This window comes from Misgurnus anguillicaudatus, chromosome 15 (genome assembly GCF_027580225.2).
Source record: "Misgurnus anguillicaudatus chromosome 15, ASM2758022v2, whole genome shotgun sequence".
NCBI lineage: Eukaryota > Metazoa > Chordata > Actinopteri > Cypriniformes > Cobitidae > Misgurnus > Misgurnus anguillicaudatus.
Genome location: NC_073351.2, coordinates 9,191,274 through 9,204,489, shown reverse-complemented (window position 1 = coordinate 9,204,489; position 13,216 = coordinate 9,191,274). Strand labels below are relative to the sequence as shown.

The following is a 13,216-nucleotide window of genomic DNA, read 5'->3' as shown; positions in this document are numbered from 1 at the left end:
TTTCCATGGAATTGACCATATTGTTTCACCAATCTGCACAATTTTAGTACAAATATCACAATCTAGATCTAAATCAGGTCTTATTATTACTATTCTCATATATGGTAATACACCACATACTGGCTAAAACAGACCAAGAATTGTGTTTGATGCTGAGTTTTAAGTCCAATTTGCCAATAACATGCATGAGAAACCTTAAAAAACCTGGTTCAATCAGTTCATGATTTTCCAACTCATTGACATGCTTAAACCTGCAAGTTGTACTGCATCAATCATCAAAGGAATGTAAGGAAAAAAAATCTGCTGTGGCTCGTATACACAGTCAGGAAATGATTTAATTTATAAACTTCATTTAAAAGCACCTTTCATTTAAAACGAGTATGAAAGTGCTCTACAAGCAAGAGGAAAAGCATTTCGGGCATTCAGCCACATTTCAACCTTGGATTGACCAACACACGTTCTGCCAATTTCACCTTAAAACGTCCCTCTTAGCCAAACTGATGTTTGTGGTGGGCTCGCATAATTAACATTTAGTGCAAAGGATTTTTGTGAAATAATCCTTAACCAAGCACAAACACAATAACGTTTTCCATTCCAGTAAAAAAGCAATGCAGTAAAAAATACCGAAGATACAATTTAGTTTATTATTGATTTGCCAAAAACTAGATGTTAAGGGACGGTAGCCATTTACAGAGTACCATGTTTTATAGGGATGTCTGTAAATCAACTAATCGCCATCAATAGAAGCAATTTATCCAAGAACTCTCTCCATTGAGTAGATTTAAATGAAATCAAAATAGATCTGATTAAGCCAAGAATCACAGAAAAAACTGCAGAATGCGTCCAACTCACAGGGCAGAAACTATCAGTCAGTCAGCGGCCGTAGGCGGGGCTTTAGCAGTGTGACATCACATTGCTAAGAGGATCAAAACAGCATGTCTAATGAGACTGCTTTGGTTTAAAGGGGATTAAAAAACGAGTGAATAGATTTTTTTTATTGTAGGGTGGTTGTGTTCACACACTGCCAATACACATTTATGTTTTATATTGTATCATTCAATTTATGCTTTTCAAAAAGCAGACCTATGTTGTAATAGCACCACAGCTTTTGACCTAATTCATTAAGATTCTTGATATTGCTCAGTTTCACTGCACTGGTTTGTGATGTATGTGGCTGCACATGTTTGAGACCAAATAGACCTTGCACATGTACACACAGAGTAAAGTTGACTTATTTTGTGATTGCTTTGCCACATGAAGAGCAACAATAATAACCAGGTGTCTTTTAAGACCCTTACTCCATCTGTTAATTGTAAGGCAAGTGTCTAACAAACACAGTGGACAAAAGGTAATGCGTTCAGTAGGCCTGCTTGTGTATATTGTTTAGATTTGCAAGATGTATTCAGTGTGGTCCGATTGTAAACAGGGTTAGGTTGGGTTTGTTTGCTCTCAGATCTCGGATGAATGGATCTTTGCCACATGCCTTTATATACAGTACGCTCTCATATCCTTTCCCAGCATTTTTTTTAACATGTAATTGTATTTTTACACTTTGAAGTCATAAATTATAGCCTGCGCAGAAATTAATGGTTGTGTGCATTTCATTTATGTCAAGAAGGTTAAATATTTAGCTCAGTTAAGAAACCAGTGATTGCTTATAATGTTAAATGCACGCAAATTGATTCATTTCGGAGTCATTCCTTACTCGTGGGAATATCGGCTTAAATGCTGACTCTTTTAATAATGTATGAGCTTAAGAAAAAACACTTGCACAACCAACTATTTGCCTACAGTGGTTTTTGTGGTACTCATCTGGTTGTGGTTGCTTAAGAACTCAGGTTTTACTTAGGTGACATCACACTAAATTTGTTTAGTATACAGAATTAAACAAAAATGTCTTTAATACAAACAGTTGTAAATATTTCTGTTTACACAGCTTTGTTTGTTTCAAGATCGATGGCATGGGATGCAACCTGTGTCCATGTTGACGTCATGTCCAATTTGGCTAATTTGGGACAGAGTAGACAAATAATGCAGAACATAGTTTTCTCTTCACAGCCATTAGTTATTTGAATTCATCATTTTGCATTGTGTTTTCCGGCTCAAAACCAGAACCACTGCACCACTAAACAAACAAGACTTTAAACAAAAGGTTTCACTGTACCACTGGGATACAGGATCTGTGAACATGCATCCATACATTTGGCCACCGCATGGTTCAAACAAGGTTCTTCTGTTTTTGGAGTCATGCCAAAGGCAACAAGTTCAAGCAAAGATATTTCCAACTGTATACAGAGTCACATATTATGAAGATGTTCAGTAGAAGCCATAAAAATGTCCTAAAGCTTAAAATGGTTTCTTTGAACTTACCAAATTGTTTATTGAAAGAACAGAGGTGTGCCAATATGCAAACAAGTCTTGGTTTTAATCAAACATGCACAGGGTCTTTACAGCATTTAAAGAGATTATAAACAATATAAGTACTCTAGCAGAAAGTAAGTACGTGTGTTATCACGTAGGCCTTTCACTCAGCTGACCCCACACAGCTGTTTTGACTGGCTTAGCTTTTTTCCTACGAAGCCATTGGGGGCAGAGAAGAGCAGCCAATACATCAGACAGTTTGTTTACAACATTAGAGGTCAGCAGTGCAGTATTGATTGGAAAATATACTCTCAAGAGCAGTTTATTAAAGACACCTAACACTGTGCCAATCGGTAGTACTGTCAGACAATGGGAAAAGCACACAAACTCAATTGTCTTGCTGATAAAGAAACCGGATATCTTTATAAAGTAGCTTTATGTCTGAATCAGGTTATGGTGCTGCTGCGCATGATGCATTCGTTTGAGGCTTTTAAACAGCCAAGTAGGAATTGTGAATGAATGAGAGGGAATTCGGCCTTTCTAATCTTCACAGAGGGGTCACACCCATAAATCACTCATAGAAAAAGCACCACGCTGCTTTAATCTGACAGCCAATAATCAATTAACTCATTAAAACTGGTAGTTAACTAGAACACATTATCTGTTCTTAGAACATTACAAACCTTTCTAATTACTATTGGTTGGTAATTAAAATATAATTGCCATTTTGAGTCGTGGGAAAATCTGAAAATATGGGCTGGATATTGGTACAAGATGGTCAATGTAAAACATATATGCATTTATTTTATTTATTTATTTTTCATTTTGATTGTTTGGATGTCAGCCCCAGCCTCTGTACACCTGACACTTTTGGTTATTGAGAAAAAAAGCTTAAAGCAGTTCCTTTCATTTAAATAGCGAATTGTAATGATTCATCACAATGGGTTACTTGATCAACATCCCTTATTTGATAGGCTATCTATCATGATATAATCAAAATTGTAAATGATAATAATAGTATGACTTGAAATGTGTACAATTATTTAATTTCCCTCTGCTTTTGAAAACTACTCATATTTCCCCAACTGCGTAGTATCTTTCCAAAATATAAAAAACAGACTGCACAAATGTAATACCTAGTGCAGCATCACTATCGCCATCTGCCTGCATCTTATATTTGCATGCATTCAATATGCACCCATTTGTCTTAATAAACGCAACATTGAAGCATTCGACAGCTTGGTTTGACGTAACGCATGTTGTTACGCATTGTTATTACCGTCCCATATAGATTTCCCATCCGTCAAATATCTCTGACAAATGATGCTCTGACTAAGAGGACAAGACTTCCACAGTTATGGACTTACCTGGAGCGTTCCAAGCAACCAGCAGGAGTATCCAAAAAGTCGCCAACATCGTCATCGCACTTTTCGCCTTGTGACAAATATCCGAACTGATCGCGATCTGATCACGGGGCGACTCTGTGATTCATGCAACTTCGACACTATCCACTTTAGTCCAGCCCTTCACAACGGCACAGAAAGTCGAATCGTGAATAAAACTGCACTTAACGCGACGTCTGCAGTTGATCCGTGATAAACGCGAGTATGTGCAGAGAAGAGTTTAGTAGGCAGCCAGGTACAGCCAGAGCTCGTGTAATTGTGAACAGATGCGCTCTCAATCTGATGCTACAGTCCGAAAAGTCGTGAGAAAGCACTGGATGAGATTAGGATAAATTCGGATAGCAGTTTTCAGGTCAATGAATCCCGCGCATCCCAAACGTTGAATCCTTGTATAGCCCCCTTCGCTTTGATGCCTCACTGACAAGTCCACAGAAAGACAGGCTTTGAATAATGCCCTGGATGTCTGAGCGCTTTATGCATGCGATCCGTCTGCTCCACAATACAAATACGTATAATAAGATTCTTCAGTAGGCTACTTTGTTTTGCGCAGTAAAAGTAAGCAGAATATGTCCCGCCGGTCCCGGTCTGCCCCCCTCAATCTGGGAGTCCGGGGATTATCTGATTATTTTAGCTGGATGTCGGAGCGGACCTGAAATCCTTTCGTCTTTCACACCGAGTAATTTTCTTTATAATTTCCGCAAAAAAGATATGGCAACAATCCCAATGTTTGAAGGACTTCAGGCAATGCCGCCACAACCTGAACTGTTATAGTGAAGCTGATACAAGCGCGAGGAGAGATCCGAATCCGGGTGACGTCAGACGAAGGCGGGCTAAACGGCGAGTAGGAGGATTTAAGTCGCCATTGCGCAAAATTAACTCTGAGGAGAGGATTAAAATCGCAGACACGAGGAAAGTCTACGCTTACAGAGATCGTCTAAATGATAACATGCGAGATACCAGCTTGATGTTATCGAAGATGAGGTAAAATACTTACTGGAAAACTTATTTCAAGCCCCAATTGTTTATTGTATGTAGACAAGCACTTTAACGCAGAGAAAGTCAAGATTTCAACTTCAATGTTGAAGCTGTATGTAACGATTTAAAACATTTTATCTGGCTGAATTTCCCTAACAACAGTAGTAACTATTTGTATTTCACAAAACAGGATTTCAGGTTAGACAGTCAATGTGACAGAATGAAGTGATTGAGGAGGTGGGAATAGTAAAACACTTCCCCCTGCTGGTCACTCTTACATGATTCTAGGTAACAGACAGGGACATAAACCTGCAGTTTTGGGCTTTCGAGTTATCCACATTTTTCTTATGACTGATTATCGGTTAACCTCAGGTGATAAGGGCAGTAGTAATTCTACAATTTATCGAATACACCACAATATGTGTAATTTATATATCATAGTTTAGTTTCTTAGCTATTTTACAAATATAATGTGGATTATCCTATCAGAATCTAGAATCAAATCTAGATGTAGACGTCAGCAGTAACAACATAAACAAATGGCTTTCGTGGAACACATATCTTCTTGTAAACTCTGCAAAGAATCAAGAACAACAGAGTCATTTTAAAGTAGCCTACTTTATTTGTGATAACAAGCAAAATAAATAACAAGTAGATTACCTTAGTTAGCATAGCTGAAGCGTGTCAAAAACTACATTGAGCTAACGTTACTGTGTAATATGCAGCCCAGTCTCATGAAATTTTGTTTTATAGTCATGTAAATTTTTATTATTTTTTCGTGATATTATCACGACTTTCCGTGTTTTTTCCTGACCGTATAACGAATTTCTGTTTTTGTGTGATTATCACATATTGGTTACTCAACTGTTTTGTCCTATTTTCTTACCATTGTCGCTTCGGTTTATGGTTAGATTTACAAAAAATGACATCCCTACCCAAACCCATCTCTAACCCTAACGCCAGGCGACATATAAAAAAGTAAATCAGAAAAAATAGTATGAACCATATATAAGTGACATTTTAATGCAAGCACCAAATCTAACCTTAAACCGAAGTGAGAATGGCTTGAAAATAGGAAAAAGCAGTTGAGTAACCAATATGTGATAATCACACGAAAACAGGAATTCATAATAATATCACGAAAAAATAATCAAAAATTTACATGACTAAAGCCCTATTTGGATGGGATTAGTTTTACAGGGGTAGATGCCGTAATGTAATTTTACCACAGGACGTCTGTAATATTAATGGTCAATTCGGACGGGATTAGAAATCTCAGTAAAAGATTCAGAAGTGGGAGGGGTAACTCGTTTGTTGCAGCGGGTCACCTCTCGTCTTCACGTGCACATTACCTTGCTTCCTGATATCACATGTGCATACAACATGACACAGACGAGGAAAACGCGAAACACTGTGTTAAATTTCAGTTTGGGGAGAACGTCAGTTTCATAAACAGTTCCGCGCCTCTGAGAAGTAAATGTGACTTTTTTTAAAAAGTTTGTGTCGTGTTTTTCAGGAACTGACTTGCCACTGACTTGTTTTTCCGCCTAGAACACAAGTAAATGCCTCTTTAAAGGGGTCATATGATGAAAATGTTAGCATTGCCACTTTGTAGGTGTGAGCAAAAATAGGTCATTGAAATTTGGCTTTCATTATGATGTCATAAGGATATCTTATTAGAATAATACCGCCTCCTTAATCTGAACTCTCCAACCACTGCACTGCCGTTTAGTGCAGAGAGAAAGAGAGAGAAAAGAAGGACTTGACAGCACAATAGAGTTTGAATTACAACAAACCACCATCATTGTGATCAGCGTTTGCACTTCATCCGCTCATTTGCATTTTAAAAAACACACCCAAAACGACACATTTTTGCTCAAACCTACAAAGTGGCAATGCTAACATTTTCATCATATGACCCCTTTAAGCGCTTTTATATTTAAAAGAAACCCGCAAATTAAGGAAATGAAGCGATTTACATGTATATTTACAGCTGGTCTATTCGCACTGGATTATTATTACCTGAGGTAATTTCTCCGGACCTTTTTACAGAATGTAAAAGTCGTCGTAATCTTTATTGTCATTGTCCGTAATGATTACTGACATGGAGCATTCGGACAGGACCAAAATCACTGAGATGCTCTGATAAAAATTGCTTTACCCCACCCCTCTATGTAAAACTAATCCTGTCTGAATAGTACTTATATCAGGAAATTCGTGAGACTGGGTAGGTAATATGTGAAGAGTTTGATTCCAAAACGCAATAAATCCATTTTGACAAATTTCGGTAAAAACGTGTTTTCTATACCAAGAAAGTGACAAGATGAAAACCGCTAATTTCTGTTACAAACTTTCACATAGCATCTTTGGGTTATAAAAACATAAAAAATTCAAATCCATAACTTGATTTTCAAAGATTTATTATAAAAACTAATTCTTTTTTCCACAAAATGCAATAAATCCATGACAAGTTTTTTTTTTCAAAATGCTATAAATCTATTCAATCAATGTATAAATGTGCATTCATCTTTGCCATGTTATATTCATTTAGTTGAACAGTGGTATACACTGATAAAAAATAAACATTAATGGCATTAATCAAAACACTTACTTTGTTATATTAATGACACTGTCATTGCTGCGGTTATACTTGCCGCTGTAAAATGTTTTGGTCCTGCTCGATTTTCGTTGACTTTGAGTAAAATAATGGAACGTTTTTCATAAGATCCCCTGGGGTCAATGTGTTAGAATCATATAAACTTCACAGATGCTGTGGGTAGAACAAGCACCCGTCTGTCTCCCGAGTGCCTCTCGCGTAGGTTATTGGATGTTAATGACTGACAATCTTTCCCGTCACAGAAAACAACCATAGGTTTATCAATGCCATTAAAGTATTATTTTGCTTTTGTTTGTTTGTTGATTAAGAAGTACAAAGTAGATGAGGAAAACTAGGATTCCGTGTACTCAACGCGCCGCCATTGTTTGTTTACATTGCGTGGAATGGTGCGCTGCAATATGTGGAGCGGATTTATTGCGCTCTGTGGAAAAGAAGGAGTGGCGTATATCGAATTTTGGGAAAAAGGGGAGAAAAGATGACAGAATAACACTGCGGATATTGGATTTTGCGTACAATTAAGAATTTACTTTTAAATACTGACCTGATATAATACTGATTTTGGCAGTAACTCATTTATTATTTTAAAAAATGGCGTTTATTGCGTTCTGGAACCAAACTCTTCATGTGTACTACATACAAAGATCGGCTGCCAAACCTCCCTTCACATAGCGGTGATCCATGATCGCCGTCTCACCTCGTCTTTAGGAAACCAAAACATTTGTTATTTTCAACAAGGTTTTTGTTCCAGAGTTCAGCTTAGCCACTTGTCAGACCATTAAACAGAGACCGGAAGTTAAATGGTTAGTTCACCCCAAAATTATAATTTTATCATAAATCATTTACCCCTTTGTCGTACGAAACCATCAAGTGCTCCGATTGTCTTCAGAACACATTTTTAGATATTGTTGATGAAACCGAAAGGCTTTTGTCTGTCCCATTGACTTCAGTTAGTTCCAGAATCCGTTTCCCAGAAAAAAATGAAAGACATTGCCAGAAAGGTCCATGTTCCATAAAAATATTATGAAGCAGTGAGAACATTTTTGTGCGCAAAGAAAACCAAACGAACGATTTTATTCAACAATTTGTTTTCCTCCTTGGTTGTGCAGAGCGTGTTCGCGGCCTGACTATGGCGCATGCTGCTGACGTCACCTGCTAATGATAGTTGCCAGCATACAGACACAGAATACGCTGGCAAGTAATTTGCGCATTTATCCAGGCTGTTTGAGTATTGTTTACAATGTTTGCATAATCGCTGAAATAGAAAAGCAGAAAAAAAACATTGGCAACTACGTCAGCAGGTGATGTCAGCAGCATACTCAGTAGTCTGCTTGTGAACGCACTCTGAACAACCAAGGAGTTGAACAAATTGTTGAATAAAATTGTTTGTTTAGTTTTTCTTTGCACAACAAAGGGTTCTTGTCGCTTCATAATATTTAGGTCTGAAAAATTAGTACTCGATTAACTGGGGGCGGGGCAATCAAAGGGGCTGGGCAAAATTACTGCATCGTTTTAAAATCATAGTGCCTCAGTGATGTGAGGTGTGTTCGGCTTCACAGTGTTGCGCTAATCAGCCGTGTTGCAGTGGCGCGAGTGCACATAGAAAGTTTTTGAATCATGCATGGTACTGATGTCAAACGCCAGTCTGCGCAACTTACGTCAACATCAAATACGACGTCAAACATGCACCCAGTCTTTACTTCTACAGGTGCTTGTTACACTAACCAGTTATCCAAATGCTGCCATAACCACAAAAAATAAATAAACCCGCACGTTTATAATTTTTATGAACAATCTTCGATGCCACGTCCAAGTCTTTGAGCGATAGATTACTCGTGCCCATCCCTAATAATATAATAATAATAATAATAATAATAATAATAATAATAATAATAATAATAATAATAATAATAATAATAAATATTATTATTGAACGGCCGATTGTGAAACTAACTGAAGTCAGAATCAAAAATATCTAAAAATGTGTTCTGAAGACAAACGGACACAGGGGGACGTGATTTATGATAAAAATTATAATTTTGTTGGGAACTATTCCTTTAAGTTCCACCCAGATGCATAACCGTGACAATGCATAGTGTATATAGAGCATTTGTCACATCATTACAGTAGTACGTCATGTCTCGTCATAGCACTCATACCATCCTACTGCCAAAACATCATGAGAATCTTGAATTGATGATCTATTTTAAGTAAAAGGGAAACAGCTGCACATTTAATGGGATGAATTGTCACAGATTCGTATAAAAATGATGTTTATAACATGGTGGCAAAATTGCACTCTCTGGGTAATTCATACACACGCCGAAGGTTCAGTTTCCCATGCACTGTGGGTGGGAGTTTTTCTCAACAATTTACAAATTGGGATGACTGATGACTTCACTCATCAAAACATCCATCCTGTAATGTTGATGGAACAACACTGTTTGTTGTCTCCCCAAAGCACGATCTAGCGTTTGATTCATGGAGGTGTTTTGACTCATGTTGAAGCATGCACAACGTGAGCGGTTCCAAAACAACCAACAAGCCTGGTCTTCATTCGCTGTTTTCTACACAAATGACCAGTAAGACAGAAAAAAATAAATAAATGAGAAACTTTCCATTTGCAATGATGTACAGTTATGAGTGGTCCCACTGCACCATCATTTTCCATTTAAGAATGATCCATTAAACAAACACATGACTCCTGAAGTTCATCCATGGCGTGAAACATCATCCCCTTCACCATTTGTTGCAACAATAAACAGACACCCTCTCGGCCCCAACTTTATTTTCCACAAATACAAACACAAGTTTAGATACGCACAAACATGCCATCTATTTGTTTAGCCATCTATTGTGGGGCTGGATTAGATTGTGTGTAAACACATCTCTAAAAATCTCCCCTGGGAGCGAAAAACAAGCCAAAAATTCAATAAATTGTTTGTTATAGTATTTTCCACATGGTGTAAAATAACATTAATCACAGCTGGGACACTGAGAGACATTTTTGGAAGTGAAAGGGGTTGATATGAACACATTTAAGTGTCTTTGAACGGTTTCATGTTTACCCAACGGGCCACGAAGTCCTGCCAATATAGGACTATTTCACAGACTCTTCAGCTAATAGAAGCCACACCTCAATGACCAACATTTACCAGAATTAACACCCATGACCATGCTACTGGAAATGACTGAACTTCTAACTGATTTAATGATGCGGGCGCGTATACAATGTGTCACCTTTTTCAGCCCTTCTGAGTTTGCAGCTATGTTTACTGGAGTGGGACCAAGGAGTCTTTAATTACCATGATCCTACATGGTCATGCAGAAAAAAATGCATATTTTAGGTCAGTGGTTCTCAAACTGGGGGTCGCAAGATTGTGCCAGGGGGTCCCCAGTTTTATTTGTGACCCGTGCTTGAAAATTGAGTCAGAATGAGCAAATTTTCAATTTATATTCTGACTTTCTCTATTAAAAAAGTAAATACAATGTATGATTTGTTGGAATCTGACAAAAAATTACAGAGCTATACCTGTTTGAGTCAACAAAGTCAATTTTGAGAAAAATCGAATTAAAGTTTTTGTAGGTTCAAAAACAAACTCACAGCATCCACATTTTAAAGTCACTTGTAAAACTAATTTGGTACACACAGTCAAAAACAATATTTACAGGAAAAATATATGTTCAACGTTTTTCTTTCTTTTATTAATTGATAATAAGACAGACAGTGTTAAGGGGGGCATACCAAGTGCTATAATTGCTATATTTATTTTATCAACCTAGAAAATGTGAATAAGATCAACCCAGTAAAAAAATAGGTAATTGAAATTTGGGTCCCCTGGTGATGTCAGAAGGGGATAATACCGCCCTTTAAACTGCACTATTCAACCATACCACTGCCATTTAGTACAAAGATCAACTCATTTGCATGTTAAATGACACACCCAAAACACATTTTTGCACACACCTACAAAGTGACAATTTTAACTTGCTATAATAAATTATCTATATAATATTTTGAGCTAAAACTTCACATATGTACTCTGGGAACACCAGATTTATTTGACTTCCTAAAAACGCAAAAAAGTTAAACCACTCTCCAGAGTGGAAATCTTAAAAAAGCTCTACCGTCCCGTTCCTGTCTAAAGGGTAAAAACCCAAATTCTGCTCACGGTGGCTCTCATCGTGTACACGTTTACGTCACAGCCATGTGACAGTTCAGGAAAATAACAACAATCATGTCGGATTATTTCCATACTTCGGACCTTCAAGTTGCCATAGCAGCTCTGATAAATATACAAGACAGTGGAGTCTTTCCAGCAGTTGTACGAAATATTCACAGCTAGTATTACTGATCAGAGAAGGTGCATTATTTACCTCCATCAAATTTTTAATGCGCCAATTTGTCAGGCGCAAACCAGACAGCTTTGGACAAGACCTGGGAGAGGGGTTGTATGCAGGCGCGTGGACTTGGTGTTGTTGTGTGTCAGTGCTTCACATTGCCACCTAGCCACCTGGAGTGCATACTACACCAAATATCACACACTTTTGCGTCACCGTATGCACGCAGTTTTCCCCCACCAAAACGCTCATATAAACGTGGAATAAAAAGTGATAATGCAACGCCACTTTTGCGTTTTCTCTTCAGATCATTTTCGTGTAAACGTAGCCTTAAAAAGTATTGTAAAATTGTCCCCTTCAAGATCTACTGTAATGCGAGGATCTAATATACCGTAAAACTTCAAATAATAGCCTAGTCCCAAATAGACGCCTGTCTCTTTTAGACGCCTGGTGTGACGACAGGTTTGGGTAAATAAACGCCTGTCTCAAATAAAGGCCTGGTCTGTTTTTTAGTTTCGGGTTGCATTTAATCTTCTAAAACCCGTCAGATTATCTGTTTAAGCCAGTTCTATGGTGCAGATTGCGCTAAAGTTTTGATTACCTGTAGATGTCACGTGACAGACGCAGTCGTTACGTTATTCATCACTATGACAACACAACAAGCTTCGTCGTCAGGATTGAGGTGATGATGACAGTAGCAAAGTGGCAATCGGGAGAGTCGGGACTTTTCCCGGTGGGCCGGTAGTGTTTTGGGGCCGCTGATAATAGCCGGGCTTTCAGTCTTTTGTCATGCATGCACTCCCGCCACACATTGTATTTCTCACGCGGAAACACTATTTATCATATTTAATATGCTGCAGCGCCCAAAATGTATCTGGCCGCACTGCTCTCTCTCTCTATCAAGCCCGTCTTCCCTAGAGTTCTAGTCGAGCGAGCCAATACAAAAAAAAGAGGCTACACAATAGCCAATCAGAAAATAGCACTGTTGTATCTGGGTAAGATTTCACGCAACAACCAATAAAACAACATATCCTTGTTTGCTTTATTTATACTGCCAATAATTTAAGACTGTTGTTCTTACACGAACTAATTTGTTAAACACATTCAAATTATAAATAAAACGTAATATGTGGTAACCTTCTGCTGTCATGCTGGAACAATTAAATTAAAAGCCTGTCTCTTATAGACGCCTGTCTCTTTTAGACGCCTGGTGTGACGATAGGTTTGGGAAAATAAAAGCCCGGGCTATTATTTGAAGTTTTACGGTAATGTTACACATCAGATATTTTTTCCCAACAGTTAACCAAACATTCACTTAAAGGCGGAGTCCATGATGTTTGAAAGCCAATGTTGGTATTTGAAATCACCTAAACAAACACGCCCCTATCCCAATAGAATCTGGACCTTCTGTTGATAGACCCGCCCCACACATACGCAACCCGGCATTTGATTTGATTTGATTGGCTATAAGTGTGTTTTGGTAGTCGGCCCGTCTCCTTTTCCAACGCGTTTTTTCAAACAT

The 13,216-nt window shown here is 37.9% G+C and overlaps 1 protein-coding gene across 3 annotated transcripts in view; it reads right to left on the bottom strand.

Moving 5' to 3' along the window:
- nectin1b (nectin cell adhesion molecule 1b) overlaps positions 1-4,567 on the bottom strand; it is a 287,273-nt gene extending 282,706 nt beyond the window's left edge. Inside the window, exon 1 of one of the 3 annotated variants that reach the window (XM_055173651.2) lies at positions 3,729-4,567. In XM_055173651.2, the coding sequence (XP_055029626.2) occupies positions 3,729-3,783 (55 nt within the window). In that variant the 5' untranslated portion in view covers positions 3,784-4,567. The remainder of the gene's footprint in view (positions 1-3,728) is intronic. The other 2 variants (XM_055173653.2, XM_055173652.2) reach the window with 2 other exon arrangements.
- Between the last annotated feature and the right edge of the window lie 8,649 nt (positions 4,568-13,216).